This window comes from Panthera onca, chromosome C2 (assembly GCF_046562875.1).
Source record: "Panthera onca isolate mPanOnc1 chromosome C2, mPanOnc1 haplotype 2, whole genome shotgun sequence".
Classification (NCBI taxonomy): Eukaryota; Metazoa; Chordata; class Mammalia; order Carnivora; family Felidae; genus Panthera; species Panthera onca.
In genome coordinates, this window is record NC_138347.1 from 112,446,974 (window position 1) to 112,463,321 (window position 16,348).

The 16,348-nt window shown below is 35.1% G+C and overlaps 1 protein-coding gene across 1 annotated transcript; it reads right to left on the bottom strand.

The window, feature by feature from the left end:
- Positions 1–7,029: 7,029 nt before the first annotated feature.
- SUCNR1 (succinate receptor 1) lies at positions 7,030–16,125 on the bottom strand. Its single transcript, XM_060638995.3, has 2 exons — positions 15,928–16,125; positions 7,030–11,047 (listed from the first exon to the last, which is right to left on the bottom strand). Exons 1-2 carry the CDS (start codon positions 16,033–16,035, stop codon positions 10,094–10,096), a joined length of 1,062 nt encoding a protein of 353 aa, XP_060494978.3. The 5' UTR covers positions 16,036–16,125; the 3' UTR covers positions 7,030–10,093.
- Positions 16,126–16,348: the final 223 nt, after the last annotated feature.

Consider the following 16,348-nt stretch of genomic DNA (forward strand, 5'->3'; position numbering starts at 1 on the left):
GTAAGACCAGATAACAAACCACATATGTTCATTCTTTCTGAAAAATTTTGAGTAAGACTTGCTAAAAATATAAATGGCTGTTTCCCAATAAAACCATTTCAATTGTATAAACAAGGTACATCCACAGTCACCAATTTGGTGATTATTCAGGAATCTGGTAAAATAAATGATCATTTCTCTTTTAAGCATATCACAATTACTGAATGAAACAAAAATAAAATTATGATCCCCTTTTCTACCTATACTCTACATAATCAATAGCTGCCTAAATTACAAACTCTTTTCATTCCGTTTCCAAGGTATTCAATCACTTCACATTTTTGTTTGATGATATGACATTATAGAAATTATTTAGCCCTTTGTTTCATTTATCTAAATTTTAAGACATGTTATTTATGACTTCTAATGTCCTTAAACTCACATAAACCCTGTAGGTATCATTTTATGGCCTTCAACCTCATTCCTGTACGAAAGCTTGGTGTGCTGTCCAAAAATGCAAAAAAGCAGTGATGAAAAAAATTAGAGGTTTTATGAATAATGCTCTTCCTAGTTATTAGACATTTAGAATGGATATTTCTTTCCACCTCATTGAATTTGTATCATAATTCTCTAAATAACAAGACATATTATAAATATAATACAATATTCTAACAAAATAAAATACTTGAAGTCAGGAGTATTTCAAAATACTTGAGGTCAGTCTAGTAGAAATTATTTACATAATGCTGATTTGAAAATAAATTACGCTTTTGACTCTTATTTGAATCTATATGTGACATGGAAATGAAAATTTTATATTTATTGATAACTGAGCACAGTTTTGTAACTGTGTACCATAGTAACTGACTAAACTGGAGTGCACTGGAACTGAGTTTGAAAATAACAGTCGGGGATCTCCACAATTCCTTTTCAAGTCACCTTGTAGGGATTGAGAAGGAAAGATTTCACGCAGCTGCCTGTGATCCACTTCCTTCCTGTTTGCAGGAGTAGAGAGGCACCTCAGAAGGAATAAAGCTGGTCTAAATTTGTAAACATGGTCTAAATTTGGACCTCCTCAAAAACAGATTAATGATATTCACTAGAGAGTCCTTATCTATGAAATAATGAAATTTTTTTAGCAGAATATCCATGGTTTATGATTGATACATTGATGAATAAAGCTAGAATTTGGCTTTATGAAGTACGGCTTCCTATGTCACATAAGCTGTAAGTATCTGACATAAAACATCGATCAAAATCTAAACACTAAAGTGTTCTGCAAGCTTTCTTAGATACCTTGCCTATTATTTTGGATCAGAGAGCTTGTCCAATGAGAGAAAGATGGACCTGGGAAAGTGTTCATGAAGTTCGAGAGCTCTCCTTGATATGCCTATGCCTCTTGATGGCCCATAACCTTGAAAATGTTAGTAAACCTTGAAACTGGATTTATTTATTTATTTATTTATTTGCTACTTACTTATTTACTTATTTGAGTTGAGCTGTTTATTCGTGTCAGACTATTTTAACATTATCTTGAAGTATTTAAACACTGTCTAAATTAAATCATGGGATTTCCTAATGACTATTCTGTGCTGTGATTGAGAAAGAGTAATGGATACTAAAGCTCTGAGTAGTTATAAGACAAAAAAAAAATCTTTCTTTTTGTAAGTGATTATAAACAATAATTAGTAAAAGATTAGAAACCATTTCTAAGAAATATGAATGTTACTGGTATTTGCACCTACATGGATAAATAAAAAAAATTATAAGTATATTTTACACTGGATATTTTGTCTGTGACCTCTGCAAAGGAAACCAGTTACAAAATAAGATTGCTTGCTATAATTGATAATGGGGTAGATACTTCTATATATTGGCACTTAGCATTTGGAGGCTGTATCCTGGAGATCATTTGAAAAGGAACAGACATTCAAAGTGATTTCCTCACTTCAAAAGGGACATAAAAATTTTCAGGAATTTGGAAAGAACAGCTTGAGAGATCTGCAGATTATGCTGATCTCAAGCCGCTTTTTATGTACTTTGAGAAACGATGTTGTACACAGCCGAAGTATGACATTCTCTCTTACTGGATGCCATCATGAAGATGATACCAATATTTCTAAAATATGTTTCTTTACTGACAGGATATCTTTAACATCTCAAAAGGAGGTTTGAAGATAATATCAACTTTCCCTGTATTGGTAACATCGGACTCGATTTAAGCTCAGAGATTAGACCTAAAGCAATAGATAAGAATGAAATTTTCTGGAGGAAAAAGAATGAAGAAGAAAAGGGAGCCAAGAACACCAATATTTAAAAGGTGGCTAAAACACAAGGGCCAGAGCTTGCAGAGCAGTGAAAGGTAGTAGGACAAAGTCTGTCAAATTAACGATTTAATTATTGAGTAAATTTTGCTTCCTGTCTTTGTTTAATTCTCCCTAAAGTAACCCTTTGCGGAAAAGTCCTCATTTGAGAAACCTTAAATGGTTCCATGTATCCTGCACTGCAAGCCGAACAGCACTGTGCACGTGTATGGTGTCTCCACTACCAGAGGGTTGTTACTGATCACCTTCCTTGTAATTGCACACTTCCACAGTAATTGCTCCCTCACTGGGTTGGCCTGCAAATGTCTACCTTCTGGGCCTCCGCCTTTGCACCTCAACTTCTTGCTCTGTGGCACTGCTCACTCCCATGCCAGTCCTCAGCAGGATGAACATCACCTGCACATAATTTCCTAGCCTACCAAGACAAAATTCAGACCTCTCTTCCATGCACTTTTAGTAATTTGGGCACATCTCTGTTTTTGCCCTGACCGTGTTATGCATATCTGTTTATACGTCTGTTTTTCCTATTAAGATCACGAGCTAACTGAAGGAAGGGGTGAGCTAATTTAATGAGGGGAACGCTTGTTGTTCATAGCTTAACCAATGACATAATTTCTGGCTTATGCTGGGCATTCGATAAATATTTGTTGAATATTTATTGAATTTGTTGAGTAAGTATATTTGTTATAGAAGGGGTAAGCTGTCACATAACTCCGTTTACGTGATAGGATTATGATTTTGATTTTGAATGTGTTTAGAACTCATGACACATCTTAGTTTATTTTGTCTCGTCAGTCTCTGAGCATAGACAAAAATTTAATGGAAAAACATGACAGAGGAACAAAACAATTGAATTATTGATGTAATGAGCTTTACTTTTTGATTAAATGTATTACAAATGTATATATTTATCTCTGTATATAACACATTTATATGTGTATGTCCAGACTTTCTCCAGGTCCACTAATTTGGGAGCACAAATAGAATCACAGAAACCGGTGCTTTGTTTTGTTTACGGTCCACTTACTCAGCATGTGTGAAATCCCACCCAGGTGTGTATTTCTGTAAGGCCCCTGGGATATGTCTCATTTAGGTTCATAAGTATGCTCATGTTCCCTTCTCCTCTCCCGACATATTCTTTCTCATGGCATCTTCCTGGGATTGCTGAACACAGGTCTAACTAACCACTTTGCTCCTGATGGGTACTTCCATGGAGATCTGTCATCATTAGCTCTAATGGAAACCACCATCATTGCTGATGGATGTTATTTTATAACTCAAGTTTCAAAATAGTTTGATGTTCCAAGTTTACACGTGAGAGAATCTTTAGTTTTACCTTCTATCATATGGAGGTTTTGGGTAATGTGGGTGGGTGTTGGGGGTATGTGGCTCACAAAGCTGTGCTGCTTGGGCCCCTATGTTTTACAAAGATTCTAATGAAACAACTTTTTTTTCAATTAACTTATATCTACTTTTCTCCCCAGAATTCAAACATGACTATGTGGGACTTAAGCCAAAAAAAAAATCCTAAGTGACCCACATTGTGTTGTACTCAGAATCACCCATGTCCCATGACAAAGGCCTTGTCCTGAAAACAATTGGCTGAATGCACCTGTTTTGCACCCATGATGAATTCTTCCCCCGTGGACCTGTTCATACACACATATGTGCACACAGTGCATGCTGCCCTGCCCCATGATTCACCAAGCACTAGTCTTTATCCCAGTTGTGGACAAATTGAAGCTAAAATTGAAGTAATAGTTTCTAATACACACATTATAGCTCTTGTAGGATGCATCGATTTTGTAACACACCAAAATATTTACTACTTAGTTTTTGTTCCGTTGGAAACCACAGAAAGTGGGTAAAATGTAATACATGCAAGGTGAAACAGCCCTGTTTCAGCAACTACTATTAAGTTTAAGAATGAAAGCCCTCATCCTTTCCCCCATGATAATAACTTTAAAGTCTGTCACAAGTTAACTTGGGTGGAGACTTTTAAAACATGCCCTTTGTTATATTTTAACTTAGTACCCTACACTTTGAATGGAAAGCTATGAAATTAGCTCTCATTAAATTAATTTCAAACTCTTTGTATTCTTAGAAGTTAAATCTCAAATGAAGAAAACTACATTTTTAGGAAGAAAAAATTTTAAATCTCCCTTCCCATTATCAGTGTTTTCTTATTGAAAATAATGTTTCATAATAGGTTATAAACAACTTTTCCAAAATATCTTAGTGGATTGAAATTTGGGGTAATCACTTGGACTTCTTAACAGAGATTGTCATGAAGAGTTTGTGTTTCTTTGGAGTCAGATCTAAGTTTCAAAGCCGATTCTGACCCCTGCCTTGCTCAATTTCTCAAAGCGTGTTTCCCCAACAGTACATTGGAGATAATAATACAACCTAAATGGCGAGACTCTTGAGGAATCTAATGAGTTACTAAGACACAGCCAATAATTTTTTTACATGGCATTCCTTGTTCTTTTTCTTTATGTGACATATATACACACATCAGTATAACATTATGTATTTCAAGTATTCATTTGCACATATATAATGTGACATGACAAACTGTAATTTACTCTCTTTAGGGATCAAATCAAATCAACATATTCACAGCTAGAGGTTATAAATCTGATTATATGTTATATAGAATAAGAGAAAATTTGGTATTTGAATACATTATTACTTTCAACAGAAAGTTATCAAAAAGTAAATTTTCTAATAAAATATTGTCCATATTATTAAAATTTAGAGAAAATACAGACATGACTTATTGATTCTGTCTGAGAATCTCACTAAAACATAATCACAGGGTTCTAGGTCATAGGACTTCACATTGCATTGCTAAAGAAGCCAGCTACCTATAAATGTTATACACCTGATCATTATGTACAGAAATTTCTATTCTGACATGTTACACATTCTTAAGTTTATTGTATCATCTGAAAATATTTCTGTGGATTCCATACCATATGGTTAAATTCAAGATTTTATATGCGTCCAATATTCTGCATGTGTAAATAAAATGTCTGACTCCAGAGCCTATTCTAGAACTCATTCTCACATCGTCCTGGAGTTGTCTTCCTTAGAGCTATGTTATAAGATGACTCTGGGACTAACCCATGTGATAAATTATAACTTAAACATCCTTAGAGAGAATCTAAATATGGTTTCTGAAGTGCAACCCTAGCACTTACTAGCTATGTGACCATTAAACTCTCTGTGCCTTGGTTTCTTCATCTGTAACTTTCATAGGGTTTGGCAACAGTTGAATGAATTAAATGTATAAAGTGTTAGAGCAACTGTGCCTGGTACATCTTAAGTGCTACCTGTGTTTGTTATTACTATTATTGTGTTGATGGTTTACGATGGGATTTGATGACTCAGTCCTGAACAATCTCATTTTTTTTTTCCACCCAGGGTTGAATAATAGATTACTCTCACAGGAATCCATAGCAAATAGAGATCAAAGCACCTGATTTGTTACTGGTAAGCCTGGACTGCAAAATGAGCTTGAGATGAAAACTAAAAATTATAAATAACTTAAATGTCAGCAATGAAGTATTGACTAAAGCAATACAGCTATATCCATACAATAGATTACCATATAGTGACCAAGAGCTATACGCTAGAAGTAGGTTTATTAGCATAAAAGACATATTGTCTTTTGACAGTTGAATTTTTCAATTCTATTTGGACTTGAGACAATAATTTCTTTTAGGAACAATTTTACATTTGTTTTAAAGAGTTCTTTGCTAAGACCACTGGTCTACTCAAATATTTTTGGTACCAAAGTCTCTAAGGGGGGCAAAATTACCATTCATAAAGTATGGAGTGGGACCCAGAATGAGGAAAGTATGGAGACTAGCAAAAGGCAGGACAATGGGCAGTGGATGCTATTTGCTTTCAGAAAAATTATTGGTTTTGTTGGGTTTTTTTAAATTACTTTTTGTTGAAAATTATTGCAGAGGTTAGGTTTAAAACCAAAACTGGTGCAGGGGAAAATAGAGAAAGCATGAATAAACGCACAGGCTGGAGTCAAATGATGGTCAATATGAAATAAGCCCTTAAGAATATTTAGAAGCTATGAGTGGGAATTTAAACCACTTATGATATATAGTTACATTATTCTGTGAAGCTTATTAATTCTAAGGGAAAAAAGTTTCTGCTTTAGTAATGGCCTAGTAATTCCTATTGATCCACACTTCCTGCAAGGGACCTCTCTAAACTCTGGGAATATATAAACAACCAACTACATAAAGATACTACAGACTGAACAAAACAAAGCAAGGAGGGGGATCCACACCTGGCAGAAGTAAAAGGCACTGAGTGACATTCACAGTTACATTTTTAAGTAATCAGGCCAGACTGGTTTGCTAAAATATAGAAATGAACCTACAGTCTATCTGGCATGAGAAAGCAAAGAATGAGTCCAGAGTAAACTCAGCAACTGGAAAGTGAAGGGGGAAGAACCCTGGAGAAGAGAGAGTTACAGACAGGGAACTGCATATCTGGTATATAAATTCTATTCAAGTCTCTAGCTGACCTCTGAACTATGGATGTGCTGGAAAGACTCTAAACAGCTCAGTTAAGGCTAAAATAATTGAAATGAGATTGCAGGGCTTGGAGTTTGAGTTCAGCCATGAAACAAAATATTTGTACTTTTCCATGGAACATAATAGAATCCAGAGACTCCACAGTTATTATTCAAAATGTCCAGAACATAATCCAAATTTATTAGATATGAAAAAGCAGGAATTTGTGGCCCATACTTAAGACAAAATGCAATCAATGAGCATAAATGTTGATATGACCCACCTTGTGAACTAGCAGACACAGATTTTAAGCATCAATTAAAACTATGTTCAAAGGTATGGAGGAAAATATAAGGGATGTGGCAATGGCATCTGGCGCATGTGTTTGTATATATACACTCTATTCTTTATATAAGACAGCAGTACTTATAAAAGCAGTGATGACAGAAAGTAGTCCAATCATGTACACTAAAAAGGAGCATTGAATTCAATTTTAAGGACATTAATCCATAATAAACAACCATATAAAATATACCTTGCTAAGTTCTAGAAGGGCAATAAAAAATTAGATGTGGTTCTTCTAATCACAGACCTTAGAGTTCCCTTGAATCTAAACAACTATGTTATAAGTGCAAAAATAATTCATTTATTTCCAGATCTGCGGAGGAGATGACCTAAAGGAAGGTTTTCAGAAGGAGTGACAGATGACATGGGCCTTAAAAAATGCATAACATTTTTTGTATTTGGGCATGATGGGACAGGGGTGAGCATCCAGCTGTGCATAGTGAGAAAGTTCTGCATATAGAAGTGAGGTAACCATCTTTGGCTGGAGAGTATAGTTTGTGAAACTGGCAGTGGGAGATAACATATGATAATATTGGTGGGCCCAGATAGTGAAATGCTGGACCAAATAGCTTAGACAGGATTCTAAAAACAATAAGGAACCAATCAAAAGACAAGATACCAAAGCCCAACATCATTTCCTTTGAAAACTACAAACCCAGAAAGAATTTCCATTATTTTTTGTTTATAATTCTTACAATCACCTAGTACAAAAAGTAAATGGAATAGCTCTTATAGTTTTAATGCAGGTCTCTTGTCTGCTGAGGGTAAAGCTACCAGGTGACAGACTTGGGCAAGAAAAGGATTAAGAATTATGCTATGAAATTACTTAACATTTTGGTTACAAGATATATCTAAGAGTTTGTGGTTCTATAAAATATTTCACTGCCCTAATTAAAAGAGTCCCTATCTTTTGGGTAAGGGTAGGGAAAATTTATTTCCAATTTTGCAAATTAAAACCCATGCGTAAAAAGCAAATTACAATTACATTAGATGTTTCTAAGTTTGTAGAAATAAGTAAACACTTCTTTCCTAAGGCTCTTTTGTGGCCTTTTCTGATGAGGATATTCAGGCGATTATGTTTTCAGTTTATTATCAGGCAGGTATAAAATCACACTAAAATTTCAAAAATATTGACCACAAAGGCAAGGCATGAAAAAAATATCTTAAAGCCTAATAATAAGTAAGAAAATAAATCCTTTGTGAGTAATGCATTTTTATACTATCTCATTTGTTTGAATTATGTAAGCACTAACTGGGAATATTTTGGGGTTTTGTACTGTCAGAATATATCACCAGAGTATAGGACAGAAAGGGCAATAGAATTTTGTCTTTGTACTCATAATACCTATTTCATCCTTCATGTTACAACTAATCATTTTTTTAACATAACTTATTGTCAAGTTAGCTAACATACAGTGTATACAGTGTGCTCTTGGCTTCAGGAGTAGATTCCTATGATTCATCGTTTACATACAACAACACCCAGTGCTCATCCCAACAAGTGCCCTTCTCAATGCCCATCACCCATTTCTGCCCCCCTTCCCATCAACCCTCTGTTTGTTCTCTGTATTTAAGAGTCTCTCATGGTTTACCTCTCTCTCTATTTGAAACTATTTTTTCCCCTTCTCTTCCCCCAGGGTCTACTGTTAAGGTTCTCAAATTCCACACGAGTGAAAACATATGATATCTGTCTTTGTCTGACTGACTTATTTTACTTAGCATAAATACAGCTAATGACTTTAAGGAAATGAGCATAGACATGTGGCCATGGACACATTTTGTTACATGTAAGTGAACTGTTATGTGATACTTATTTGATTTTAAAAAGCTAATGTAGCATCCATTTAGTTTTTCCTATATTTGTTTTGTGGCATAGAGGGATGCCTGGATAATCTATATGAATATGCGCATAAATATTTCTTACATTTTACAATTTCATAAAGTGCACTTTGTTTAGAACACTTCCTTCAGTGGTCTTATGTGATGTTCTATGAACATGAAAACAAGGCTCATTCCAGATGTAAGTCACTGTCTTTAAGATACAGTCGTCCAAAAGTATTTACCTTTGTTTTGTTTTGTTTTGTTTTGTCGTGCTTTGGGTTTTCTGATAGACACTTTGTGTTCCATAGCTCTGAGATTTTTGCAAATCTTCTTCTTCTCTCTCTTTGTGTACTTTGGTAAAATCATTTATACCTAAATTCCCTGAGAGACAAGCTCAAACATGTCTCTCTTTTTGTCGAACCATCTCTTTAGGCTCCATTTAATTTGATTCTTTGCACTAAAAACCATGAAACAAAATAGGACTTATAATTACAACTTGACTCCAACTCATAATCAATACAAAGAAATACATATAGACATCCTTGAACTCATTACATTGCTTTCCTGCTTGTTGCTATGGTTGACTTTAAATTTTGTTCAAGACCACAATTTCTAACAATAATCTCTAATAGTGTATGCTTAATCTGTTATTCAGTTTTCACATTAAGTTATAAGATCAAATGAAAAAGAATAACATAGAGAATGTTGCCAACATATTTTTTTTTCGCAATCTGGTGATGATTAAATGCAGACTACTTGCTGCTTTATCTATCTTCTATTTCTTTTACACTGGTTGAGAAAGTCTTATAACACCTAGGGTTTTGGATTTATATGCTCAAGCACTAGACAATGCCAGTCCAGTTCCTTTCAATTCTTAGGTGAAGAAATCAGTAAATACTTCCCATCCTCTTCTTTTCACAGACTCCGGGCACAGCATGTCTTTAAAAGAGTGTCAAGTCTTTGCTTCTCTGATTTACGTCTATGAGTTAAATCAAATTCTAATTGGCCTACATCTGCACATGCAAAACAGTGTGTTACACAAGCATCTCACTTTTCCCTGAATGGAAACATCAGTCCATGACTTCATCTTCTAAAGGATGTCAGGGATTTGAATTGGTGCCTCAGCTTGCTCATTAACATCTCCCTGAAGTGATCTCCCATAAGGAAGTAGAAGACAGGGTTGACGGTGCTGTTCAGAAAGGCCAAAGGCCGAGTCACAATGTATAAGGAGTTGATGGTGGCCTGAGCACAGCGGGACTGCTTCCACTTTCCCAGGCGTGAAGCAATCCTCACATTCCGCATGATGTGGTAGGGAGTAAAAAGCACGGAGAAGATCACAACTGCCATGATGACTAAGGTGAGGGGCTTTTCAAAGGGCAAAGCAGTAGCAAGCTGTATGCTCCTCTGCTTTAAGAACAGAGCAATCTTGAAATAAAAAAAGCACATCACCAAAAGAGGAATGAGGAATCCCAAGAAGGTTAGACACATGCTATAAATGAGGTTGTATTTGGGGTCCCCAGAGCTTGCATAATCAATACAGTTGGTGCCATTGACAGCTATATTTGGATGTATAAGAGAAAGTATGGGCAGGAGCTCTAGGGTTACTAAAACCCAAATACCCAAAGAGATTAAAACAGCGAACTCTTTCTTTTGCAGAAAGTGTTCTCGGAAAGGATGCTTCATGAGCAGGTATCGATCAATGCTGATAAAAGTCAGAAAAAGGATGCTTGTGTAGAGGTTGGCATGAAGCACATATCGGTTGGTTATGCAGAGCACTTCCCCATATGTCCACTTTCCTTGAGAATAACTTCTTATCAGCATGGGGAGGGTGCACAAAAAAGCCAAGTCTGAGATAGAGAGGTTAAAGAGATAAATGTTACTGCTATTCCAGTTCTTCAGACAGAAGAGGTAGCCAAACACAACAGTTGTATTTGCAAGGACTCCCACAACAAACTCGATCCCATAAAAAATGGAAAGGTAGTACTTTTCCAGGGAAATCTCTGCTGCCAGCCAATTTTGGCAAGTTTCATTCCACGCCTAAGGAAGAGAGAGAAAAGAGAAGGTTGAAACACCAGCTTATGCCTAATGACAAAACTGCACATAAGTAATAATTAAAAAAAAACACTTAAAACTTGAACTATGAAAGGTTAGTAAGGAGTGCACATACATACACATTCATATACAGATATATCATTAATATATTATTTTAACAAATGTTTATTAAGTGCCTTTGAACTATGCGCTAGGCACTGGGGATAACAGCAGTGAGTCAAACAAAGTTCCTAATCTCAAACAATTTATACTCTCTTGGGAAGAACCAGGATGCAAATAAATGCATGTCTTCTAATGGTAAAAAATGTCCCAGACATAAGGGGAAGCATGTGCAAATGCCCAGAGGTGAAAACACACGTAGAGGACTTGACAAATAGCAAAGAGGCCAAGAAATGGTGCAGTGAAGTGGAGCATCTAGCTCATTTTTCTGTTTCCAGCACCTCCCATGGTCCCCAGCGTATTACAGTTGTTCACCCAATTCTGCTAAGTTAAATACAATTGAACCACAACCTAGGAGAGGAAACGGGGATTCTTATAACTCCGGTCCTGCTATTTTCATAGATTTTACTGTGTTTCCATATTGCCAAAGAATTGTGGTTATTTCACTCAATTTGTAAAGTATAATTCCAGTTTTATAACATGATTTAAAAAAATTAAAATACGGTGCTTCAATTCTTAGTAATAATAGTAATGGTGGCCAAACTTGCTGAGAGCCTGTAGGATATCTAAGCAACATCCTTGAAGTCGTCTGTAGCTTGTCTCCAATAACAAGTAAGCTACCAAGTGTTGCGTATAGTGTTTGGATGTTTCTTGACTCCATTACCATTGCTCCATCTCCTTCATCACCATTCTAGTCCAGGTCACCATCATCTTTATCTTGGCCTGTACTGTATCTTCTAGGGTCTCCTCGCATCCTCTCTGGCTCCCTTTCAACCTACCTTTGGCTTGAAAGCATGACAATCTTGAAAACTACAACCATAATTCTGATTCTCCTCAGCCAAAAGACTTAAGTGACTTTCCTCTGTCTAGGAAATAAATTCCAAATCCGTAATGACACGCATGACCTGGCTCCTGTAGGCCACTTCAGCCTCACCTCGCCTGACCCCCCTCCTTACTCATCTTCTTCCTGTTCTTTGATTGCACAGAGAACTTCCCAATGCTCAGTTCACTGAAACCCATCTCACTGACCTTTTCCCCCTGTGATCTTGCCCCATCACAAACACTGTCTTCTATCTGCACGTCCTTTCAGACTTCAGTTCAAGTGTGGATTTCCCAAGAGAGGCTTTCTGACCCACCCATCTTAACTTCAGCCCCCCATTCTATGTTCTCATTATAAACGAAGTTTCTTCGAATTTCTCACAACTTGATCACAGAGTTTATCTTCTACCTCTGGCATAGTGACTGCCAGATAGGGAGATGGTATGTAAAGGCTTGCTGCGTGGAAATGAAGGTAAACATTTGATAGTCTAAAAAAAACTTTTTACAAATATTTCCTCTAAGGTCAGAGAAGCAGTAAATCCAGCAAATTAAGCCCATTGCTCTATTTCACTCTAAAAGTTGACACTACACGTGGGGTGCCTGGGTAGCTCAGTCGGTTCAGCATCCGACATCATCTCAGGTCATGATCTCACAGTTCCTGAGTTCGAGCCCCGTGTCGGGCTCTGTGCTGACAGCTCAGAGCCTGGAGCCTGCTTCAGTTTCTGGGTCTCCCTCTCTCTCTGCCCCTCCCCCACTTGTGCTCTGTTTCTGAAAAATAAACAAATGATGAAAAATTTTTTAAGTTGACACTACGCGTAAAATGACTAATATTTAAAACAGGCAATTGTGGTAGTTAGGTTGCTTTGTTTAGACACACATTTGTGGAAGGTAAGATTTCATATATATCTTCCAGAATCAATTTTTTAAATTAAGGTCAATTTAAAAATTATGAATTTACCTCTGATGTTAATAAACATCAGAAAGTCTAGGAAATGTACCAAAGTATTAAGAGTTCTATCCCTAGGGATGAGATACCAGATAACTTTTTAATGTTGATTTATTTTTGAGAGAGAGAGAGAGAAGGGGAGGGGCAGAGAGAGGGAGACAGAATCCAAAGCAAGCCCCATGTTGACAGCAGAGTCCAATTTGGGGCTCAGACACATGAATCATGAGATCATGACCTGAGCCAAAGTCTGGTGCTTAACTGACTGAGCCACTCAGGTGCCCCAATACCAGATAATTATTAATGTAATATATAGAGTATATATAATTAATTATACTATATATATTATTATATATAGTATATACTACATATATTATTAACATAATATTTAGTATATATAGTATATATAATGTAATATATATAGTATATATATAGTTTATAGTATATATATATAGTGTGTATATACATATATATATATATATATATATATATATATATATATATTAGAGTCAGTTTATCTGGACTTTCTATTTGTTTCCCCAAATCAACATGTATTTGATATTATTAGGATTTCTAGAAATACAGCAACAAAATTAATGGTCTTTTAAAAATATATATATAGGCTTTATTTTATAGGTCAGTCAGTGGCAATTTGCCACTATTATTTTTAACTCTATTCCCTGATGCTTTCAGCTCCATGACTTCTGGAAGTACATTCTTCCCAGCTTTCTATGACATGGCAGTCTTCTCACTATCCTCCTTTCTCTCTTTGTGGACTATTTGCCCAAGCTTCAAATGTTGGAGCTCCTCAGAGCTCAGATCTGGGCAACTTCATTATTTGGGGAGTGCTCAAAAAAGCAGGTGCACACACTCAAAGGTATAGTAAGACAATAGAAAGTTTCCTCAAGACTCAGTTGTTCCACTTTGAATTTCCACTTTTTCTAGTTCTTTTTCTAGTCCTCTCTCTTATTTTTCTGACTACTCAGTTCTTAAAATGCATGGGCTGACGTCAGTAGCTTCTGTGCAGCAGGAAGGTTTGACTGCTATTGCAGAAAAAGACAGCCATGAAGACGTGCATTACTACATGTGCCCGATTCCCAATAACTAGCACTGGGGCAAGTCAGGGGCCGTGCTGCCACCATGGAGAAGGCTTTTTCTGCTTCAAGCTGTCCCATGGGAATGGAGATTCAGGGAAGTAGCAGGGATACAGCATATCAGAACTGGAATAAGGAAACTGAATGACTAGTCACCTTTGTCTTGCTTCTCAGAGCGGTTGCTTTATATTTTTAGTTTTATTTTAAAAATAACTGAAAAATGAATGTTATTCTGTAACACTAAGAAGGTACAGGTAGGCAAAAAGAAGGAATGAAAATTAATTGTCTGTAAACCAACTAGTCCTCATATCTGGATACCTGTTTACAGTTTAATATTTTTTATTTGAATTTATTTTTTATAGAAATGAGATTATCCTCTTTATGATATTTTATAATCTGCTTTTTGGTACTTTATTTCATTCTTAAAGTAATTTTCTTAAGTTCTTAATAAATGGTGGTTCATGAAGGTCAGGCTGTCTTATATTTGCAGGCCAGTTTAAGTCTCACTGAGACCCATAATTTTCTGGGTGCTAGAGTCCAAATTAGATGATGTTTATAGTCTAATGTGTTTTAGTGTGGCCATTATAATTATACAAATTGATGAAGTAAGCTGATCCTTTAAGGAAAATTCTCAGTTGAAGGGATATTCCTTCACAAAAAATTAATATTCTCTGTTCCACTTTCTCGTGGTTGTGTTTTTAATTTTTAGGAAATAGAAATCATGATAAATAGGTTTTAACTGTTTTGGGTGAATTATTTATTTATTTTAGCTATTGGTAATTGAAGTGAAATCTTTAATTATATATCCAAACATATATCTAAACCTGTTAGAATATTGAATTACAAGCAATAGTCAATACACACATAAGCAGATAAGTAGTACTCATTTTTAATTTGGATTAATGTTTCTTTCACCTTAATTGTATTCAGTCTTTTAAAAATGTACACTATTGAATCTTAAATTTAAAAATATATTTGACAGCTTATTAGCATTTAAATTGTTTTTTACAATCATTATAATTAAACAAAGATTACTTATGCATTTTAAACCTTAACTGCTTCTTTAAGGCAAATTTACATGGCAGTATGAGTCTTTTTTAACAAATTGCTATTTTCATTAATAAACAACTTGAATGAAAAAATATATATTCACACTGAAAAGATACAATCACTTAATATTGATAACTTGTTTTTTTGTATATTCCAGAATTTATACAATAAGTCAAGGTATTAAAAAGTAAAGTACCAAATTATGTTTATGAATTAAAGAAAACTCACCAATTATAAAAAGTTCTGGAAGGTAAAATAGCAATGGCTTCTGCAATTTGTCATTTTTCCTTAGTGAATTACTTTCTTGAAAAATTGTAACTTTTGCAACCATAATTGTAATTTTAACATAAATGCTAAATTTAATCTTTAGAATAACTTAAGATTCCCTCTAACATATTATTTTCTAAACGTGAAATATTACATGTGGTTGATTTTGTCATACAATTTAGAAACTTCACATTTTTTCTGTAAGTAGTTACATTTAAGCAAATCTGATTACTCTTTTTTGTTGAAATATGTTACCAAGACATTAGCAAATGTAATAAACCTCTTTAAATAAATTTAGTATTTGGCAATTAAAAAAAGACATTCAATTTAGTGAAAAATAAATGTAGGAGAAAAAATTATGACTTCCTTTTAGTTTCCTTTATTGTTCTTCATGTTATGAATGACAGTTCAGACAGTTCATTTAAACATTATTTAAAACCTTAACTGCTTATAGGCCATTTAAAAAGAAACCCCTGAGGGAAGTCTGGCATTACTTTGTACACCTGGGTGACATGAGTTGCATTATAACTTACCATTCTGTTGGAAGGCCCTGATCCCTTGACGGAAACTCTTTGCCAGCAACCTGATAAAGCTTCTAACCCAAGACTGTGCCGCTGGACATAGTGAAGCCTAATTTGCATATCATGCAGACAAGATTAATAATTCAAAAGTCCAGAAATAATTTATTCAGTTGAACTCCCAAGTCCAGTTCAAGGGGAAATTCCTGTGAAGTTGAGACACAAAACAAATTACTCATGTCACAAAAAGATTTTGAAAAGACTACTGTTGAAATCATCTTACTCACTATCAAAACAACAGAGAAGCATTGGTCATTTTCACGTTTACTTGCATATTGAAAGTTAGTATAGTTTATATTGGATATACAATTGCTTCTGCTTTTTTTATGCTTTTTCTTTATTTTTCAAATTGACAATTTTTAATGAATTCTTTGTT